Source organism: Nomascus leucogenys, chromosome 10 (genome assembly GCF_006542625.1).
Source record: "Nomascus leucogenys isolate Asia chromosome 10, Asia_NLE_v1, whole genome shotgun sequence".
Lineage (NCBI taxonomy): Eukaryota > Metazoa > Chordata > Mammalia > Primates > Hylobatidae > Nomascus > Nomascus leucogenys.
Window position 1 is genome coordinate 90,199,220 of NC_044390.1, and position 23,071 is coordinate 90,222,290.

Here is a 23,071-nt window from a genome sequence, read left to right on the forward strand (position 1 = left end):
AAAGGAGCCTGTCATCCTCAAACTCCTGCGTGTGTCTGTAAGTAAGCCACATGTCTGACACTGCTTTTTTGCAAGCAGTCAGGGTGGTGAGGAAAGCATGGAGCTGGGAGCTAGGAGACAGGCCCTGCGTTCCTTGGCAAGGCATTTAACATCTCTGGGCCTCATATGCCTCCTGTCTGTAGAATGGGGTGTTATGGACTGAATGTCTGTGTCCCCCCAAAAGGCCTGACCCCCAATGTGATGGTATTTGGAGATGGGGCCTTTGGGTGGTAATCAGGGCTAGATAAGATCATATGGGTGGGGCCCTCACAATGTGACTGGTGTCCTTAGAAGAAAACGAAGGGTGGAAGATGAGGGATTACTTAATGAGTACAGTGTATTTGAGTGATAGATACCCTACAAGCACCATTTTCCAATCTGTGCATGCAACAAAATCACAGTTGTATCCTACACATTTACACAAATAAAACACAGAAGAGAAAAAGAAAAAGAGGAGAAGACACCAGAGCCTGCTCGCTCCCTGCCATGTTAGGAAACAGGGAGAAGGCGCCCATGTGCAAGCCAGGAAGAGGGCCCTCACCAGAAACCGCACTTGCCAGGCCTTGATCTGGGACTTCCAGCCCCCAGAACTGTGAGGAAGTGTGTTCCTCTACACCCCCAGTTTGTGGTATTTACTGATGGCAGCCCAGGCAAACTGAAACATAGGGAAACATAGGGATAACGTCTGGGCCAGGGAGATAATGGTGCCAAATGCAAGGGCAAGTGTTCGCGCTGTAGGCGGCGGGACACAGTGCCGGAAAGCAATCTGATGCCACGCGCCCATGGTGTGCCCTGTGCGCCTGGCATTGTGCCTAGAGGCCAGGGATCCAGCACAATTCACACTTACCAGGAAGTTCTGGGGCAGGCACTGCACTATGAAGGCCACAACTCCACCTAACCCACATGTGGTGTCTGCGCGCTGGCGCGACCCACCCTCACACCATGACCCACCCTTGTCCCACGACCCACCTGTATCATGTACAGCTGGGCGATGCGGTACTCCTCCACGGTCATTGGCAGAGGAATCCGATATTCCTTTATAATCATCTTGGAGTCCAAGCCTTCCCGTCAATGGGGAACTGCAAGTTGGGACTTCTAGGCAAGGTTCCTTAAATAACCATGACAAAATTCACCAAGGACCCCTGGGAGAGAGAGAGGACAGAACAGTCACTTTCTGCAAAGGCTGATGAATACCATAGCACAGAGAAATGGCCCGGTCTAGACCTGAGGCTGGAATTCTGGCCTCTGATCAGGCATGATCCAACGGTGCAACTTTGATTGAGCAGGTTCTCTCCTTTCCAACCTTTATTTTTCTTGTTTGCTAACAGCTACCAAAAGGACAAGTGAGAGGCTATGTGTAAGCTCTCTGATCAACAAACAGCCACGGGGAAGTAAAGAATTGTCACTCCATTAGCAAGGGCCAGGGTAAGAACACCGTGCTCTTGTTTTACTCACAATCCTAACAAGCTACAGCATCTGTTTCCCGGGTACTGACACAGTGAGTAATGATAGCTGGTCACGGAAAAGCAGGCAGATCAAATAAAACTAAGCAGCACAGACATGAGACATTCACAAGTCAGCAGTCTGACCATGCCATTAGGGGAAGATGACATCACTACATCCCAAGGGGAGACTCTGAGTGATTTAAAGTTTGGTTTCAGTTCAATCCAATAAGAAACATTTATTGGCATCTATTTTATTCCTTCCATTGGGCTATGTCTGGGAAGTAGATGAGACAAGATAAGCAGAGAGTGTACTCATAGCAACCTCTATTTAAGTGACAAAGAATATATTTGATGAAGATTTGCCCCTAAGCAATCACTTTTTTTTTTTTTAACTGGGCCAGGCACAATGGCTCACACTTGTAATCCCAACACTTTGGGAGGCCAAGGCAGGCAGATCACTTGAGGTTCGGAGTTCAAGACTAGACTGGCCAACGTGGTGAAACCCCGTCTCTACTAAAAATACAAAAATTAGCCGCAGGTGGTGGCAGGAGCCTGTGGTCCCAACTACTTGGGAGGCTGAGGCAGGAGAATCGCTTGAACCCAGGAGGCAGAGGGTGCAGTGAGCCGAGATCGCGCCATTGCACTCTAGCCTGGGGGACAAGAGTGAAACTCCGTCTCAAAAAAAAAACAAAAAAAAACCTTAGGGCTTGGAAGAGGCGCATACTCAGTTATCTGGAAAATGAAATCACCCCTTAAAACCCAAGCCCCAGATGGCTGAATCTTTGCCATAAATATCATTTGGTCACCTCCAAAGGTCACATGCTGCTAACATGAAGCCAAGTGAAGGTTTTCAGGATGGACGATAAATAAATTTTATATTTATTTATTGTTTAGAGACAAGGTCTCACTCTGCACCCAGGCTAGAGTACAGTGGTGCAATCCCAGCTCACTGCAGCCTTGATCTCCTGGGCTCAAGCTATCCTTCCACCTCAGCCTCCAGAGTAGCTGGGACTACAGGTGCACGCCACCCACACCCGGCTAAGGGTAGTATTTTAGCAAGACTACTCCAAGGACAGCAGCCAGGGAGGATTCACAGTGACCATGGGCAGGACTCCTGCTAAGTGATAAAAGCAACGGCCTGGCCAGTCAGGCAACTTCCCCAGGGCACGGCTCTCTATCGGGCATTGGAGTATCACCCAGGTGCTAAAGCATTACTGGGTAGCTAACAAGGTTGAGAAAAACATTTACCAGAACTCTCAGGAATACCAGTAGACAGGGTTAAAAGAAGTTCTTAAATAAGCCACTTAGGGAGAGAGACAGAGAGAGGAAAGGTCTGATAAAGGGGCTCCATCCCTTGTGTTAGACTAAAACAGCGGCTCCCAGTTGTTTAGTTCACAGCAGGTAGGAACGTCAGCCCAAAGCCCATTCAAATTCTCACATCCATCCTGGCACTATGGGAGGCCAAGGCAGGTGGACTGCTTGAGGCCAAGCAAGCTCAAGACCAGCCTGGGAAACATAGCAAGGCCCTCCTCTCTATTAAAAAAGAACCCAATTCTCACATCCAGTTGCTTTAAATATAGTCCAAGTGAAGCTCTTTTTTAGCCAATTAGAGCCTAGATATTTTATATACCCCAGAAACTGCACCCCAATATCTGCTGGCTGTGGGTAAGATAACCCTGGATCCCAGACCCCAACTGCCCCTTGGAGGTCTCTGACCCAGACTCCCCACAGTGCTGCTGAGCAACATCACCTGGTCACAGAAATCCCCTCTAGCTCCCCTCTCCCTGGGAAGTTTCCTTGCCCTGTTCCCCTCCTTGGGGTGGCCCCAGGCCCTGCTATATCCATAAGGACTCTTGCTAGGAGGGGCTTGCTCTCTCCTGCAACCTGTCCACCAGCCTTTCTGATCCCTGATCAACTCCAAAGCTCCCCAGAGGCTGTGCTCAAGTGAAACAAGACCATTGCTGAGCTTCAAGGTCAATGGGTCTAGCTAACAGCCCATGGGACCTGCAAGTTTAGGGCCTGAGGCCCTGTGGAGTTCTTCCCCATACTCCCAGACTCAGCTCCGCCTAGGCCCACATGTCTATCCTCAAACCTGGCTGGAAGCTGAGGACACAGGAGAGAGAAGCAATGGCCCTACAGTCCCCAGGCTGCACCTTATCCTGTGAGGTGTGAAACAAGAGCTGGCTCGGCCAAAGTAGCAAGGGACCCGTCTGACACCTGGATGGACTTCCAGCTGGCTGGGAGGGTAGCACAGGCACCTGATCTGGGAAACTTACATACAAAAAGGAGAGAGAGCTTTATGTTTGAGGGAAGTTGGAGGAAATTAGGGTTGGAGACGGGAAGGGAAAACTGAAGTTCAATGGGGGTTGTTTCTGAAGCTTCTTCACATGGCTCTTCATTGAAGCCCCAGCATCACCCAACTAGGAAGGCACAGCAGGTGCTTGGTGTCAAGCAGCACACCTGTGTGACGTGCAGCACCCACTCCACCTCTGTGGGGCCTCAGGTGGGCTCCTTTACTGTGGGGCAAATGCAGTGACCCAGAATGGGCAAGTCTCATTTAGTCATCTAAATAACAGGGTCAGACACAGACTCTAAATGTTCTTCAGAAACCTTAAGAGTCTAAGCATTCTGCCTTTTGAGAGTCTTAACCCCTCCAGGGTACATGACCTGCCCTGCTCATCCCCATGCAAATCAGTCCTTTCTCAGTCCTCTCAGATTCCAGGCCCACCAGGCACTAGCAAGGCAGGACCCCCTGAGCCAGATTCATCATGTTCCTTAAATGTCTCCATCTTCTCAAATAACAACCAGGGGTGAAATCTCACAGCCTGAGCCAGCACCCAGACACTGGCTTGGGTCTCTGATTTCAGAGGCTCTGTGAGCACGTGTCTGGAACAGACACCTAATGATGTTCCCCCACGGACAAGCTGTCAGGTGAGCTGTTAATTCCACAGGTGCTGTCCACAGCTCCGCTGGGATATTTCTGCGTGCAGGCAGAGGGACAGAGACAGAGAGGGAACACACAGCTGGAGGGCCCAGAGGCCCCTTGGAGGCTCCTGGCACCTGGGTGGAGCGGGGCAAAGCTTAGGACTGTGCAAGGGCAGCAGCCACATGGTGGAAGAGCATCAGAAAGTGCAAGTGCTCAGGATGCAATTCCATCAAGGCTGGCTTAGGGAAAAGCAACCGTGTTTCTGCCCGCAAGGAACTAAAGAGCTGTAGAGGTAAGTAAGTAGGTAGATACATGGATAGGAAGAAGGAAAAAACAAATAAATTGTTCTATATCTTACAGTTAAGTGCACAGGTGACTAATAGGAGAGAGGACTCAGAACTCTAAGAGTGACACAGAATGTGATGGGAGGTGACAGTTTGGAGCTCACTCTGGGATCTGACTGCAAAGCCTCACAGTGACTTTACCAGCTGTGTGACCTCCTGGAAAAGCCCCTGTACCTGCTGAGCCTCGGTCTCTTCACATATAAAGTGGGGATAATACTATCTGACTTCTGGAGTTACCATGAGTGTCATCAAAACAAGATAAGTCGCTCAGTCTAGAGGGGTCTCAGGAAAGCCTTCATGGAAGGCGGAGCCAGGCTCTCTGAGATCCATGGGATTCTGCTCAGCAGAGCTGAGGGCGGGTATGAGAAGGACTCAATCCAGTAAGAAGGAACAGCGTGAGCAAAGGCCCCAGGGCAGGAACATGGGGCTCCATCGTGTTCCCACTGTGCACCCCTGGCACGGCCAGGCTGCATCCTGGGGAGATGAGGTGGGAGGATGGCTTGAGCACAGGAGGTCAAGGCTACAGTGAGCCATGTTTGCGCCACTGCACTCCAGCCTGAATCACAGAGCAAGGCCCTGTCTCAAAAATAAATAAATACATCAAATTCAAAAAAAAAGAAAAAATTATCTGATGTTGAAATCCAACTAACCAAAAAGATAAGTCAAAATGAGGTAATAAATGGAGAAATCCTGATGAACACAGCATTGATATTTTTGAAATCATGGCAATTATGTGATTGAACTGAATATCAAAACCTCAACACTGTACACAAATGATAATACAACTAAGACAAATTTGGAGAAGAACAAAGGTAGAAATATAGTTTCCTCAACTTCCATAGCATAGAAGTTGGTTCATTAAGTAGGTAGAAAAATTAGTGAGAGATGAACAGGCAGAGAATGGAGGATTTTTAGGGCAGTAAAAGTACTCTGTGGGATACTACAATGGCGGATGCATGTCCTCATACATTTGTCCAAACCCATAGAAAATACAACATCAAGAATGAGCCCCTGTGTGATGTATGGACTTCGGGCGATGCCATGTCACTGCAGGCTCATTCATTGTAACAAATAGGGCACACTGATGTGGGATACTGAGAGTGGGGGAAGGGGCATATGGGAACTCCGTACTTGCCACTCAATTTTGCTGTGAATCTAAAACGTCTCTTAAAAAAAATAAAGTTTAGGTGGCTCACGCCTTAATCCCAGTACTTTGGGAGGCCAAGGTAGGCAGATCACTTGAGGTCAAGAGTTTGAGACCAGCCTGAGCAACATGGCGAAACCCCATTTCTACAAAAAATACAAAAGTTAGCCAGGTGTGGTGGAGTGCCTGTAGTCTCAGCTACTCGGGAGGCTGAGGTGGGAGGATCCCTTGAGCCCAGGAGGTGGAGGTTGCAGTGAGCCAAGATCGTGCCACTGCACTCCAGCCTGGGCAACAGAGCGAGATCCTGTCTCAAAAAATAAAGTTTATTATTTAAAAAAAATTAATGACTTTAACCTTTTAAAAGTTTTCCTCTCAGAAAATAGATTAGAGGTCACTAGGGGCTGGGATTGGAGGAAATGGGAGTAGTTGTTTAATAGTTACAGAGTTTCTATTTGGGTGATAAAAAAGCTTTGGAAGTGGTAGTGGTGATGGTTGCTCAACATTGTGAATATACTTACTGCGATGAAATAGTACACTTAAAAACTTAAAATAGCAAAGTTTATGTTATATACACATATATATATTATATATATACTTACCACAATTTTTTTTTTTTTTTTTTTGAGACAGAGTCTTGCGCTGTCACCCAGGCTGTGGTGCAGTGGCTCATTCTCGGCTCACTGCAAGCTCTGCCTCCCGGGTTAACGCCATTCTCTTGCCTCAGCCTCCCGAGTAGCTGGGAGTACAGGCACCCGCCACCGCACCCAGCTAATTTTTTTTGTATTTTTAGTAGAGACGGGGTTTCACCATGTTAGCCAGGATGGTCTTGATCTCCTGACCTCGTGATCCGCCCGCCTCGGCCTCTCAAAGTGCTGGGATTACAGGCGTGAGCCACCGCACCCGGCCTACTTACCACAATTTTAAAAAATCAATAACATACCAAAACCATTGAATTGTATACTTTAAATGAGTATATGTATGGTATGTTATTATACTTCAATCAAGCTATTTTCAAAAGTTTTTCTCTCACCTTTAACCTTTTAGGACTATTATCACTTACAATAAAGAAATCTTTTTCCTCAGTTTAGCAACTCTCATTTCACTTAAGATACATGAAAATTGATACATTTGTCTGGTTAAATTCAAATAACATTAAATTTAATTTTTACCTTAAAAATTCATGTAGAACATGATACTTTTTAAAAAAAGATTATTAAATTTAATTTTTACTTTAAAAATTCATGTAGAACATGATACTTTTTTAAAAAAAGATTATTACTACTCTGTATATGTCTGTTTGGATGAAGAGTGTGGAATAAACGTTGACTGAATGCTGGAGAGGGTTCCATCAGATAGATGGAATTTGTGGGCAACTTTTATCTGCATTTTATTACCTGATGTTTCAGAAGGCAGCAGCTGCAGCATTTGAGTGGTGTGTGTGTAAACAGACAGAGAAGGGCTGGTAGTGTTGTGATTAAAATAAAATAATCAGCTAGACCTTCTGCCACCTCTTAGCTGTGACTGTGGGCAAATTGCTTAATCCTTTGATCTTTTATTTTGTCTTCTGGGGGTAAGAACCACCCCTGCCCAGCTGGGGTGTCTGTGGATTAAATGAGATGATGCACATGAAGTGCTCAGCCCTGTTCCAACCAGCGTTCAACTAGCAAGAGTGAACAACAAGGTGGCACTGCTGTCCCTAGCAGGGTCTGGAAGGCGGGTCCCTGAGACACAGGGCCTGTGGACTTCCTAGTAGGGCTGCCTACCCCCAGGTGCAGACAATAAACCTAGGCCTGAGGGAGGAGCAGCCCTGCTGTGGTGCTGGTTGGCCTTACAGCCAGGCACGGACCTACTGGGGTGAGATAGGGTCCTCCTCACTTTCTCCCTGGTTGAGCTGAGGCCAGGGAGCACGGCAGACCCTCCCTGTATCAGAGCAGTGTGACTTGTGTGTCTGCCTCTCCCTGGAGCCCCCTTGGCCCGAAGCTGAACCCTCATTCAGACAATCTCATTACACCCAGTCCGGCTGCCTGGGTGCAAGTGAGACAGACACACATTTCATCTCGTCTCTGCCGGAGTCGTGACGGGTTAGACAGAATTATGTTTTACTGCTGTCTACAGGGCATCTTTTGGGGCCTGGCACAGACAGGAAAAAAGACACATACAGGTCTCCAGAGGCCCTTCAGGGAGGAAGGCCAGGCAAGGGGTCTGGGTGGTTGCCCACATGCACAGCCCACATGGCTCTGCTCCAGGGATGACGGGGACCCTTCCCTGGGCTTCAAATGTGGCACCTGGGCCCTGGCCCTTAGAAAAGTCTTCATGTTCCAGACCCTGGCATTCACAACCCTAGAAAGAACCCCCAGCCCCATGTTCACTGATGTCTTTGAGGAAACAACTGGCCAGACCATGTCAGAGTGGGGCCACTCAGGGAGGCCATGGAGCAAGAGACCAGCCGTGGGCAAGGTGCGAGGTGCAGGCTGCATCCAGACCAGGGTTCCAGGCACAGGCAGACGACCAAGAAGAGCTGTGAGGGATGTCACCCCAAGAATCAAGGGCATGGCTTCCCACCAAGACACAGGCTGGAGCCCAGAGATCTTCCTGAACCTCCCAGGCAGTAGAGGAGAAAAGTGACACAGAAAGAGCTTCAGGTTCAGGAGGCAGGGGTGGCCAGGCTGGAGGCATGTGATGAAGACTTAAAGTGGATTACTGGGATTTGGCCCAGGATGAGGGAGGGTGGACCGAGCAGGGAGGTAGACAGCTCCTTTAAGCGGAGGCCACGAGACATCCTGACTGGGAGGGAAAGCACGAGAATTGAGTTTACAGAACTTAATCTGTTTTTCCATGATTAGCAGGGGTCTGACGTCACAGATGGAATTTAGGAGTGAGGCTGTGCAAAGTCAAGGGGGGATGGAATCCATCCAAACGCAGTTCAGCTGCATTCTGGCTATTAAGTCTGGAAGCTACTCCAAGCCAGGCCAGTGGGAGCCCCCGCTTTTGCAGCAGTGGGAAGCGAGGGAGCCACCAGCAGGTCTGGGGGCCTGGGACTCAGGACTGTGGGTATCCATAACCTCCTTCTGCCTCCCTTGAGTCTCTCTCCTCTTGCTCTAAGAGAGCTTCCTTCTGCTCTCTGCTTCCCAAACCTACTGGTCCCCAATCAGGAGCTGAAGCAGGCAATGTTAAAAGCACTTCCTCTCCAGATGCAGCCAGACAAGGCTTCCCAGGCCTCCCCTAACCATCTATGTATATCCAGGGACCCAAAGCTCTGGATGAATGGGAGGCGGCACAGAGGGATAAGGGGCTGTTCTTTGTGTCCAGCAAGCAGCCCCTATGCCTGGGCTGGGGTTGCAGGAGTGTGTGGCTGCTCTGAAGGTGTGTGTTATGAGGTTAGCACTGATAAGCTGCCTCTCTGTGTCCTGGAGCTGAAAGCAGGAGAGGTCACAGACCCACAGAATCATCCAATCCCTGCCCCAGAGTAGTTCCACCTTTATGTGTTAGACACTGGGCTTCCAGCAGAGATTTCTTTTGAAGAAAGGATTTCTGGGCTAAGAAACAAGCAGAGGACCCTGCTGCAGGCCAACCCTCCCCTTACAAATGAGGAGACTAAGGCTCAGGAAGCAGGCAGAGAGCTGGGTTGGGAACCAGGACCCTGACTCCCAGCTTCTCCTTCCACCCAGCCACATACTCCCAGGCATTAGAAGAGAAAAGTGACACAGAAAGAGCTTCAGGTTCATGAGGCAGGGGTGGCCAGGCTGGAAGGGCAAGGACCAAGGAGACTTTGAGCAGGAGGACACAGCTCCTACCCCTGCCCCCCCCAGATTCCTTGACACCTTTAAGCAGGACATGACTCCTTCCTCTAACGCTGGCCTGGGCACTGAAGAGGGGGTCCCAGAGAGCTTTAAAGCCCTGGGCACTGCTGCAGTTACCCCAAATCCCACAGAAAGTCATAAATCTCACCATTGTACACCTGGAGTGCCAAGCTGGGGCAACTGCCAAGCCACTGCAGGAGTTGGTCACCAGACCCCACAGCACAGCAGCCACCTGGGGGCACCGTGGGGCTTGCAGTGCTCTGCAGCTCCAGGAGCACGAGTGGGATGCTAGAGTTATGAGGCATCGCTATGTAATGCCTCAACCCAAACAACAGCCCCAGGGAAGCAGTGGTGCAGACCACAGAGCAGGCTCCGAGAGGGCGCATCCTGCTCAAGGACTGCGGCAAGGCAAGGGAGCCCTGTTTTTATGACTCCTCCTCCCTGGCTGTGGCTATCAGCATAGCAACCTCAGTTGGGTGGAAAAGGGCACAAATGTGCATGTGAGGAAATAAGCTTGAAACTCAGAGCCTCCAAGATGACGAGTACGGCACGAAGGAGAATTATTTGGAACTCACCTCCTACCCCGGTCCTCTGGGGACCCTGCTGGTCACAGAGCTACTACCACCACCACACTGGCCTCCAGGGTTGGTGCTCCCCTAATTTAACACTGAGTATGGCTGGAATAAGGCTGGGCCCTTAAACAAAATGCCACAGGAGGCTCAGATGTGACAACAGAAACAAGCCCAGAGGGGACCTTGGCCCCAGCAGTTAGGGTCTAAGCTGTGGCTACAAAATCGTAGGCTGGGGTTTGCTCAGGGGCCTTCCTTTCTCACTCCTGGTCACCTCCCTGAGGCCACCACCATTTCAGCAGCAGCACCCGGACCATCCTCCTACATAAGAAGTGCCGGGGCTTTTCAGGAGGCCATTGGCCTTAGAAATGGCCAGTCCTTTAGGGGTGAAAGCTCTCAGCTTCTGAGGCATGCAGAAGGGAGGGCCCCCTGAGATGCTTAGAGGCTGAGAGCCTGTTGGCAGAGAGCTGGCTGTGCTGCAGGCCCTGCCCCAAAGCAAAACTCAGCTCGATCAATTCTCCAGGGAAATCAGAGCTTTCCGGAACCATCCAAGACACCAGAGTTGATAAGAGGCACTGCTGAGATTTTCACCCGGGTTACTCCTGAACTGGTGATAAGCCCTTGTGATGACAGAGAAGATACATAATGAGAATACAAAGGCCCTTGAGTGCTTACTCCTCTGGGCCAGCCTTCAAAACTCTGACAGGACACCCCAGGAGGGCACAGCTCCTGCGGTCCTACTTCACTGATTCAGTTCCTTCACTATCTCCCACTCCTGATTTTATACCTTCTCTCCATCTTGAGTCTTCGTTACTTTTTTATTATTAATTTTTTTGGAGATGGAGTCTCGCTCTTTGCCCAGGCTAGATAGAGCACAGTGGCGCCATCTTAGCTCACTGCAGCCTCCAACTCCTGGGCTCAAGCGATCTTCCTGCCTCAGCCTCTTAAGTAGCTGGGACCACAGGCATGTGTACCATGCCTGGCTCCAGTCTTCGTTTCCTCAAATTCCCAGCATCAAATGGACCAACCCACTGCACCAATCCACTAGCTGCTATTGCAATGCATGGATGTCTCTGCTCCTACTGAAGGCCAACTCTCTGTCACTGGGGCCCATGCCCTCTTGTCATTCAGGGACCTTCTCCCGAAATGCTCCCCTCTCTTGTCTCCCTAATGGACCTCCCCATTCACCATCAGCATTCAAACATGCAAGTTATAGCTCCCATATCTGCAAAACCAGAACAAAACAACAAGCCATAGCCCCCCTCAACTCTACCTTCTTGGCACCATCCCGCTTCTTTGATCCCCTTTATAGCAAATCCTCCACAAGCTTAGCTATACTTGCTGTTTCCATTGTCTCACCTCCTGATCTCTTTCCAACCCACTTTGACCACCCCCACTCCACTGAAACCATATTGGTCAAGGTCACAAATGACCTCCATGTGGCTAAGTCGGCAGACAATTCTCATCAAATTCAGTCTTTCCTTAATTCCTGCATTTAACACAAATGGATTGAATGTTGGCTGCAGATGCCTCCCCATGGCTTATGAGCAGGTGGGCACAGCCCTGGGATCGAGTTTTTCCTTGGACAAGGTTCTCCTCTTTACTCAGCCAACATACCTCCCAATAAACTTCCACTTAGAGCCCACCATGTGCAAGATTCCAGCACTGAGGCTCTCAGCCAACTTACTCGGGTGCCTGTTAGTTATCAGCTGCAAATTAGGAATTTTTGTTGTTCCAAAACAACAGCTGGTATTGTGCAGCCTGCAAGGAGCGCTGTGGGGCTAACCTCAAGTCCAGAGAGGCACAAACGCCATGCTGGAGTCTCAGTAGCCAGTGTCCCTAGTCCTGTCTCCTTAAGCCCACCCTACTCATGGTATCAAAGGTGCACCGGCCCACCACTCTGAGCCCCCGTGGCTCCTTCTGCAATAGCTATGGCTGAGTGGGGTGCAGACCCAGCCGTCCCTCGGTGTCCCAGCGAGGGTGTCACAGCCCTTTAGCTCAGAGAAATTGCCCACAGCTCTCTGTGATGCCTAAAACAGGGTTTCCCAAACTTGCCACATTACAACAGTCAACTCCTTAAAGACACAGATGCCAGAGCAGCTGAACAGTCAGAGACTTAGTCCCCACCCCGACCCTGGCCCCTCATCCTTCATGCATCCTGTGAGGAGGAGGGTGTAGGACAAAATACACAGTCTGCCCAGTCCTGCCTTTCCTGAAGGCATTCCCAGTGTGAATGGCCCCCTCCTGTAAATGGTGCCAGGGTCTCATCAGACCCCACATCCCAACAGCCCCCACCCTCTGGCGGACACATCTGGCAACCAGACTCTTCTGCTTGCTCCTTGGTTTATAAATCTGGCCCATGGTTTTACACACTTGGGCCCTATTAATACATTGTAAGTGACTTAATCCTCACAACTCCCCCGAGTTAGATGTATTGTCCCCACTTATTTAAGTATTTTATTGTGATATAATTCACATGCCATGTAATTCACCCCGTTAAAGTGGTTTTTAGTATACTCACAGAGTTGTGCAACCATCACCCCTATCTAATTCCAGAGCATTTTCCTCACCCAAAAAGAAAGCCCGTTTCTCATTAAGCTCATTAAGCAGTCACTTCCCATTGCCCCAGCCCCTGGCACCCACTAAGCTGCTTTCTGTTTTGATGGATTTGCCTATTCTGGACATTTCCTATTGGTGGAGTCATACAATATGTGCTTTCTGTGTCTGGGCTTTTTTGCTTGGCATCATGTTTTTGAGGTTCATGTTGTAGCATTGAGAGAACTTCATTGCTTTTTATGACTGAATAATATTGTGCTGCAAGGCTATTAGCCCCATTTTTATAATTAAGGAGACCCAGGGCTTTGTGTCATTATGGTACCTTGCCCCTATTACTCAGTAAGTGGTGGAGTCAAGTGTATCTTACTGTACAGCCAGGATAGTAAATAGCTTAAGAATTGAACCATCATCTTCTATACTTAAATCAATTTATATACATATGCACCCCTAGCATTGATAATAGCATTTTATGACTTACAAATTCTTTTAGCCTTTTTATTCTTGCTTCTTCAGAATGATCTCCCAATGTGGAAAAGGTAACAATGCCCCCATTTTTGGAAGAAATGAAAGCCCCCAAAATTTAAGTGGTATATTCCAGGCTAAAGCTATGTATTGATGCATGAATGGTGGCTGCACCTGACTCTGGATACAACACAAGCTAACAGAGCTGCTTTAATGCTTTTTAATAAAGATGCATGATTTAGAGAAACAATTTCTGGTTTTTTCTTTCAGAATATTTTGTAGTAAGTACAAACCTTCTGGCTGAGGGAAAGCCCCACTTAAAGTTTATCAGAGAGTGGTTACTTGTTTTTATTCTAATGTTCTTAAATGATCTAGGAAATAAAGGTCGATATCTCTTTCAAAATACAGGCGTCTTGGTTCCAGCCCAAATCAGCTGCATTGCCAAGGGAGAGACCTGGGAATAAGAATTTTTAACAAGTCCCCTAGGTGGCTTGGATCAACAGAAACATTTGCCTAGAAGCCAAAGCTCCACAGTCTGGCAAATAAAGTCTTTAATATTGTCATCCCAATACCAACCCCCTCTTTCAGTAAGAATTCTAGTACTTTGAACTCCATGCACCTAACAAATGTTCATTAAGCACCTCTTAGGGTCCAGGTTCTATGATGGGTGCTAAGGATACAGGGGACCAAGACAGGCCTCAGGGAGCCTCCAGGCTCCAGGGGAGACAGACATCACATGAGTTATCAAAACCTAATGAGAAAAAAAAGGGTAGGGGGAACCTGATGGGAAATACTATTTAGCCTCAAAAAGAGACAGAATTGGCCAGGTGCAATGACTCACGCCTGTAATCCCAGCACTTTGGGAGGCTGAGGCGGGCAGATCATGAGGTCAGAAGATCAAGACCATCCTGGCCAACATGGTGAAACCCCGTATCTACTAAAAATATAAAAATTAGCCAGGCATTGTGGTGCACACTTGTAGTCGCAGCTACCAAAGAAGGTTAAGGCAGGACAATCACCTGAACCCGGGAAGTGGAGGTTGCAGTGAGCTGAGATTGCACAACTGTACTCTAGCCTGGGCAACAGAGCGAGACTCTGTCTCAAAAAAAAAAAAAAAAAAAAAAAGGGACAGACAGACATCACATGAGTCATCAAAACCTAATGAGAAAAAAAGGGTGGGGGGAACCTGATGGGAAATATTATTCAGCCTCAAAAAGGAAGGACATTCTGACACATGCTACAACATGGATGAACTCTGAAGACATTAAGCAAAGTGAAATAAACCAGACACAAAAGGACAAATACTGCATGATTCCACTTACAGGAAGTCCCTAGAGTAGTCAAATTCATAGAGATAAAAAGTAGAATGGTGGCTGCTAGGGACTTGGGGAAAGGAGAATGGGTAGTTAGTGTTTAATGAGGACAGAGTTTTAGTTTGGGAAGATGAAAAAGTCCTGGAGATGGATGGTGGTTATGGTTGTTTAACAGTGTCAATGTCCTTAATGTCACAGAACTGTATGCTTAAAAATGGTCAACGTGGGGCCAGGCACAGTGGCTCATGCATATAATCCCAGCATTTTGGGAGGCTGAGACAGGAGGATCACTGGAGGCCAGGAGTTTGAGACCAGCCTGGGCAACATAGTGAGACCTCATTTCTACAAAAAATAATAAAATTAGCCCACCATGGTGGCATGTACCTGTAGTCCCAGCTACTCAGAAGGCTGAGGCTGGAGGATCTCTTGAGCCCAGGAGTTTGAGGCTACACTGAGCTATGATTGTGCCACTGCACTCCAGCCTGGGTGACAGAGCAAGACCCTGTCTCTAAAACACACACACACACACACACACACACACACACACACACACACACACCCCTCCTACAAAAGCTCTGACAAGAGCCACAGTGGAGAAGGCAGGTGCTGCCTGAGGGTTCCATAACCAGAGGGACCTGACAGCAGCTCCCAAGCGTGCTTGTCCAGGAGGGTTCCGTGCCTAGGATGCCCTTCACCCTGCCTTGTCACCTCCCGATCCTGTCTCTCACCCACAGAACTTTGTGCATTCCTCAGCTCCGTTTACTTCCAGCTTCCAGGTCTGTAAGATCCCGTGTGCCGTCTGCCTGCTCATGAGCCATAGCTCCTCCATCACCACTCTCCAGCCACATGGCTGCTTACTTTGCTAGGAACTCACTATGTTAGCTCTCCATTCCAGCTGCTGCCATGCCCAGGAAGCACCCATTCCCCAGGCCAGGGAACAGCTGCTCCCTCACTCCCTGGCATCAATCAGGTCTGGGCACAAATGTCATGCCCTCCCTGTCCCTTCTGCAGTGTAGCTTTCCTCTCCTGCCCAGTTCAGTCCCATTGCCACACTTTCCAATGATCTGATTTGTGTACTTGAAGACTGCCTCCCTTCATCCCAGCACAGGTGACAGGAGAGCAGGGAACTTGTCTGTCTTATTTGTTGCCATAATCCCAGTAGATAATCCTAGAATGGTGCCTGAACAAAAGAGAAAAAAGATAACACCTTTCATTTGTCTCTCCATTCACAGCAGGTACTAGGCAGCCAGGGCCTGGCACTTAGTAGGTACTCAAGAAGGGTAATTGGCAAATGTTCACAAAAAAACCCTCCACAGGCAGAAAACGCTGCCGCCAAGCAGCCAAAGTGCTAATTACAAACTGCTCTGTTAGCTGTTCCTTAGCCCAGCTAAGATTCTCCAAGAATAGTGCACGCTCCCTGCCATGTCCCTGTTTCTTGACAGCGTCTGTGACTCAGACTTTTCATGGAGCCAGACTTGCCCTCCTCAAGAGCATGTGCAGGGCATAAATGTCAAACAGGACAACTGGATGTTGCTGCCTATGGTGTGGGCTGGGGGCAGGGGTATCTGAAATCATCTCAGCCCTTTCTGATAGGCAGGTTTGGGAGAGACAAGCTGGGCCCTAAATGAGACATGGCTATGCCAGGCGGCCCAAATGCCCTTAGTATAACTACCACCTCCTCTCAGACACACTCAGTGCAGCTCAGTTTATAAACACTCTGCCGCAAAAATCTTGCTGGAAACTCAATGCTCAGAAGCAGTCAGGGCAAGATGGGAAGACAAATGCCCAGAGGGACTCAGTCATTTGACAAGGCCATACAGTGAGTCAGGGCAGAATGGTACCAGACTCTATCTCCTGGGCTGTGACCCAGGCCTGATCTACTGTACTCTTAGGTGAGCAGGAAACCCAGGTGTCTTAGGTCACCAATAACCAGGTCCAAATGCTCGACTCAGAAGGGAGCAAGCAGGCAGAGCCAGAGGACCTAGAGGACAACAAAAGGCCCAGCCAGTGTTCTTAGGGGAGGTGGGGACAGGCACATTCACGTGTCTGTACAACTTCACCCAGGCCTTGCTCCATAGCATTGTGAGCGGTGCGGCCTTTACAGCCCAGCCTCCCAGGGCTGCCAGAAACACAACATGCCTGGAAAGTTTCCCAGGTAACTGGCTCTTCTTTACAGAGCTATTAGCTTCCCTTTATCATGCCATAAAATCCTCCAGCCAGGAAAACAGGGAGGAAACAAAACACAAAGGAAAAAAACCACTGGTCAAATTTGGAAAGCCCCATGGGCACTTAACTTGGGCAGAAAAGGCATCAGAGATAGCTGGGTTGCTGCATTCAGTTGCACAGGCTATGCACTGTCAAACTCCAAGCGATGCCATTCTCATGTACTACAATACGAATGACACTCCCTTGAGTTAGGAAGTGCAGGGAAAGGACCTTGCATGATTTTGGGCAATGTCTTCAATATCCTCAAGGCCCACCCCTCATGACACCTTGTCCTAGGCCTCTCAGTTCTCAGGAACTGCTCGTTGATACCCCTCTTGCAGGAAGAAATGACCAAGGTTGGGGAGGAGTCAAGGCAAAGGGTTTGGCATCTATTTCGTGAGCCACTTGACTGGCTGGGCTGAAATCAAGCACTAAGCCCAGGACTAGAGAGAAGCATTAGCCACCTTTTAAGGGCTGAACCCCACTTACGTAGACTTTGTTCTATTTCTCTCTTCTCTTTCTGGCTCTCTAATTAGATAAATGTTAGACTTTCTCCACGTATGTGTCTTATCCTCTCTGCAGCTTCCTTTTCTTCCACTGTTGTATTCTGGATTTCTCCGCATTTGACTTAAAGTTCTGTTTCATTGTTCAAATCTGCTTCATCATTCTTTAGAGCTTTTAATTCCCTGCACATATTCTCAACTTTGCCTTTTATTTATTTAAATGCACTGAACAGTTATTTTATCAGCTATGCTTAAATATTGCAGCATCTGAAGTCTCCAGAGTCTGTTTCTACTGTAAATTGTTCGTGCTGGCTCTGGCTCTTAGTGCTTTAACTCCTCTTGTACTCAGTTATTTTTGACTAAGAACTGCTCATTTTCTGTGGAAGGTATTTGTAGAAATTCTTTTGAGGCTTAGGATGAGGGTCTGTTTTTCCATAGAGGGCTATACTTGCTCCAGCAAAGCCTGGGTTAATACCCATCTGCGATCACTCTAAATTCTCAGGTAGAGGTTAGTGTGAACCAGCAGGTCATGTAAGTTCACCTTTCTCGTTTTTCCATTCTATTCTTTTTTTTTTTTTTTTTTTTTTTTTTTTTTTTTTTTTTTGAGACAGTCTCACTCTGTTGCCCATGCTGGAGTGCCGTGGCGCCATCTCGGCTCATTGCAACCTCTGCCTCCCAGATTCAAGCAAGTCTCCTGCCTCAGCCTCCCGGGTAGCTGAGATTACAGGTGCATACCACCATGCCCAGTTAATTTTTTTTTTTTTTTGTATTTTTAGTAGAGACCCGGTTTCACCATGTTGGCCAGGCTGGTCTTGAACTCCTGACCTCAGATGATCTGCCTGCCTTGGCCTCCCAAAGTGCTGGAATTACAGTGTGAGCCATGGTGCCCGGCCTAGTTTTTCCATTCTATTCTTACCCCGGAATAGACAGCGGGTTTGTTTCCTAGGGCAACCATCACAAAGTGCCACAAACTGAGTGGCTTTAAACAAAATAAATTTATTCTCTGACAGTTCTGGAGGCCAGAAGTCTGAAATGAAGGTGTCAGTAAGCCTGGTGGATTTCTTGAGGCCAGGAGTTTAAGATCAGCCTGAGCAACATAGGGAGACCTCATCTCTACAAAAAATTTAAAAAATTAGCTGGGCATGGTGGTGCGAGCCTGTAATCCTAGCTACTTGGGAAGCTGAGGTTGGAAGCTCATTTGAACCCAGGATATCAAGGCTGCATGAGCCATGATCACACAACTGCACTCCAGCTAGAGCAACAGAGCAAGAGCCTTGTCTCAATCAATAACAAAATAAACTAAAATTTTAAAACAGCCAATATAATAAATTAAATGAAAATTCTTTTCTACTCTTGAATCTCCCTTCCATTCTTGGAATAAATCCTATTTGGTCATGCTGTAATAATACATTCAGTTGAATGAAATTTGCTAATATTTTGAGTTTTGTTTTGTTTTTTAAGTGAAACCAGCCTGTAGTTTTGTTGAGTTACTGAGTTCTCCTTTGATTTTGGTAACAGATTTCCTTGTAAAAGAGTTGTAACATTCATTTTTATATTATTTATTTTTTAACTCTGCACCCCAGCTGGGGTACAATGTTACCATCACAGCTCACAGCAGCCTCAACCTCCTGAGTTCAAGCAACCCTCCCCTTTAGCCTCCCAAGTAGCTAGGACTACAGGTGTGCACCACCACACCACACCTGGCTAGTTTTTTATTTTTTATAGAGACAGGGTCTTGCTATGTTGCCAGGACTGGTCTCCAACTCCTGGCCTCAAGGAATCCTCCTATCTTGGCCTCCCAAATTGCTGGGATTACAGGTGTAAGCCACCTTGCCTGGCCCTTTTTAAACCCTTTGAATTTATTTATTTTTCTAGCTTCTTGAATTGAAAGCTGAGTTCAATAATTTTTAACTTGACTTGTCTCTGAATAAATGAATTTAGGGCTATACATTTTCCTTTGAGTACTGATTTGGCTTCATCCCACAGGTTTTTTTTTTTGACATTTGTATGTTTATAACAGCACTATTCAAAATACTACAGACATGAAACCAACCTAGGTGTCTATCAATCGTGTACTGGATAAAGAAAATGTGGTACATATACACCATGGAATACTACACAGCCATAAAAAGAATGAAATCACAGACTGCAGCAACATGGATGCAGCTAGAAACCATTATTCTAAGCAAATTAATGCAGAAACAGAAAACCAAGTATTGCATGTTTTCACTTCTAACTCGGAGTTAAACGCTGGGTACACCCTGACATAAAGATGAGAACAAAAGACACTGGGGATTCCAAAGGAGGAGGAGGAAGGGAGGGGGGAAGGGTTGAAAACCTATCTATAGGATACTAGGTTCACTTTTTGAGTGACAGGATCAATAAAAGCCCAAACCTCAGGACAATTGATTTGCACTATGTGCAAATATATCCATGTAACTAACCTGCACATGAAACTCCAAATCTAAAATAAAAAATAAAATAAAATAAAGCAATGACTGGATTAAAATTTCTACCAAGAGATCATTTCAGTTGTCTACACTACTACAGAGGAAAAATAGTGTGTGCTTTTGCTACAACTGATAAGCTCAAAATAATTAAGAGAAAGAAGAAATAGAAAGTGAATTGGGGAAGTAACTAATTGTATCTGGAGCTACATGCAATCAGCTACATTAAATGGCCTTTATTGAGTATTTTATATGTGTCTGTGGATGATATAAGTGTGTTATTTCATTGAAAATAGTACAAATATTTACAAAGAACATCTCACTTAAATTTCACAGTTGCTTAAAAAATGGTACTTGCAAGACTGACCTATATAAAGAAATGAGACTCTCTTCAAAAGAGATGGTAAATTGTAAATATAAAATATATCACAATGTTAAAATCCTCATAGTGCAAATCAATAAAGATAACCTTTGGAGAGGAAAGTATTGAGCTTTACAAATTTACTGTAAATTTACACATTAATTCAATAAGGAATACATTTAAACTTGCACTGCCACAGAATTATTTTGTGGGAAAAAAAAAAAGATGTACTTTTTGAATATGTGTACATCAAAACCAAAAAGTTAACTTTTGCTTTTTCTTTTATTGGCAGCTTTGGATGCATTTTTCGGTTTTGGTTCCCAGAGGGCATTTTTTACCAATCTTGAAGCTGCACCTCTGTCCAGCTTGCCAGCGTTTTTCTTCTCTATTTCCTTGAATCTGTTCATATATACTCTGATTCTTTCCAATTCCTGCTTTACTGGGTGTTCCTTAGGATTCACTCCTTGAGTTGCCAAATAAACTCAAAACATTGAATTTAATGTATATGCAGAAACCAAATCCACTTTTGCTTGTTCAAATGGGTCCAACTTCTGCAACAACTCATTTCTAGAAACAGACATCATGTTCTTCAGCATCTCATCCACAGAATCAATGGAATTCGCAAACGCTGACAAATACTCCTGAATTTCTACTGGATAGTCCTCATTAATTTCTTCAGCTGCCATTATGGCTGACTCACGGCATTTGACTCCAGTCTCCTAGAGAGCCGTCGGGCAACGATGACGTCAATGATGTGCCGGATCTAGAACTGAGTCTTTTAAATGTCTTTCTCTACATTCCCAGAAATACATTTATTATAATTGCATCTTATGGACCTTTTTTCAACAGAAGTAGAATTCAGTGCTGGAGGCTGGGAAGTCCACATTTCATGGGCCACAGCTGGTTGGCTTCTGGTAAGGGCCCCATCCATTTGAACTTTCGGCCAAATCTACACTGGGAAGGGTGGCCTGGATTCCAGAGTCTAGTGGCTTCACTCCACCCCACAAGTTTTTACCCAGTGTTCTTACTGCCATTTAGTTCAAACACGGTCGTTTAAAATTTTCATTTTGACATCCCCATTTAAACTGACAGTTATTTAGATTTTTGTAACTAACCTGTTACTCTCAAGAGATTTTTCTATTTAAATTTTTATTGATAATTGTAAACTCACATGTGGCTGTAAGCAATAACACAGAGAGATCCCTTGTATACTTTGTCCAGTGTCCCCCAGTGGTGACGTCTTTTTTTTTTTTTTTTTTTTGAGACGGAGTTTTGCTCTTGTTGTCCAGGCTGGAGCGCAATGGCGTGATCTCGGCCCACCAAAACCTCCACCTCCTGGGTTCAAGTGATTCTCCTGCCTCGGCCTCCTGAGTAGCTAGGATTACAGGCATGCGCCACCATGCCCGGCTAATTTTGTATTTTTTAGTAGAGATGGGGTTTCTGCATGTTGGTCAGGCTGGTCTCGAGCTCCTGACCTCAGGTGATCTGCCCACCTCAGCCTCCCAAAGTGCTGGGATTACAGGCGTACAGGCGATGACATCTTACAAAACTACAATATTACTATCAGGATATTGACATTGATACACTCTATAGACTTCAGTCAGATTTGCCAGTTTTACTTGTATTTATTTGTGTGTGCAGTGTGTGTATGTATTAAGTTCCATATAATTTTATCACTTATGTAGGTTTGTGTGTATAATAAAACACCTATCCTGGATTTTAAAAACTCTACATTATTCACTCTATATCTGTCATTTTTCACTTGCTATATCATCAATTTATTTATTTATATATATATTTTTTATTTTTTGTCCTAGGGACAGGGTCCTACACTCTGTGGCCCAGACTGGAGTGTAGTGGCACAATCATAGCTCACTGCAGCCTCACACTCTTGGGCTCAAGCGATCCACACCTAGAAACCTCTCTACCTCCTGGGTACAATCTTGGCTATTGTTTCCTTTTTCAGTTGAATCCCATTTTCACTACACCTTTTCAGGATTCTGCATGATTTCTTAGCCCCTAAAGGCATTTCTTTGCCTGCGTGGATATGGGTTTTTAATAATATTTGTTCTATCAGATTTAGGGATTTGGAGCATGTCCTCAATCTGCAGCCATGATCTCACTCCTGCTTACACTTGCCAGGGATTTTCTTTTTTAAACTTGGGGTCAAAGAGAGAATGTGGGTCAATCCTTCACTGGTGGCAAAGGCAGGGAAGCTGTCGGCAGCTGTGTCTTCCATGCAGTCCAAGAGAATCCTGGGCTCCAGCAGTTGCTGTCCTTCCACGGATGGTGAACATGAGCATTCCAATTAGGTCTCCTTTTTGCCTGAGTTCAAACTGGATTTCTGTTGCACTCAGAAAGGTCCTGACTAAGAGTAGGATGATACTTCTTGCTTTGACCTTCTGCGTGTTATTCACTTGCTGAGCAAACCCTTTCCTCCTGAAGGGCAGAAAGATACATTTATGCTCAGGTATGGTGGCTCATGCCTGTAATCCCAACACTTTGGGAGGCCAAGGCGACAGGATCACCTGAGGTCAGGAGTTTAAGATCAGCCTGGACAACACGGTGAAAACCCATCTCTACTAAAAATACAAAAATTAGCCTGGCATGGTGGGGTACACTTGTAGTTCCAGTCATTCAGGAGGCTGAGGCAGGAGAATCACTTGAATCCAGGAGCAGAGGTTGAAGTGGGCTGAGATCACACCACAGCACTCCAGCCTGGGCGAGAGAGCAAAACTCAGTCTCAAAAAAAAAGAAAAGAAAAGGTACATTTCACTTTACCCCTATGTCAAAAAATGGTTGAAAACTCCAAATAAGTTAAGGTGTTTTCTCTTTGTATGATGGTTCTGAAGTCTCAAAGTCTGTCCTTTGAGTCCAGAAGACGTGGTGTGAATCTGGTCAGGGGAAAGACGCTGCAGCTGGTTGGGGTAAAGGGCAGATGCAGCTCGACATAAAGT

General features: G+C 46.6%; 1 protein-coding gene and 1 pseudogene across 3 annotated transcripts in view; both read right to left on the bottom strand.

Annotated features, from left to right (window-relative positions):
* Window positions 1-23,071, bottom strand: part of PITPNM2 (phosphatidylinositol transfer protein membrane associated 2) — a 187,238-nt gene that overhangs the window by 49,758 nt on the left and 114,409 nt on the right. For all 3 annotated transcript variants that reach the window (XM_030821592.1, XM_030821593.1, XM_030821594.1), the window contains one exon: window positions 1,009-1,181. In XM_030821592.1, the coding sequence (XP_030677452.1) occupies window positions 1,009-1,086 (78 nt within the window). In that variant the 5' untranslated portion in view covers window positions 1,087-1,181. The remainder of the gene's footprint in view (window positions 1-1,008; window positions 1,182-23,071) is intronic.
* LOC100582692 lies at window positions 20,317-21,369 on the bottom strand (annotated as a pseudogene).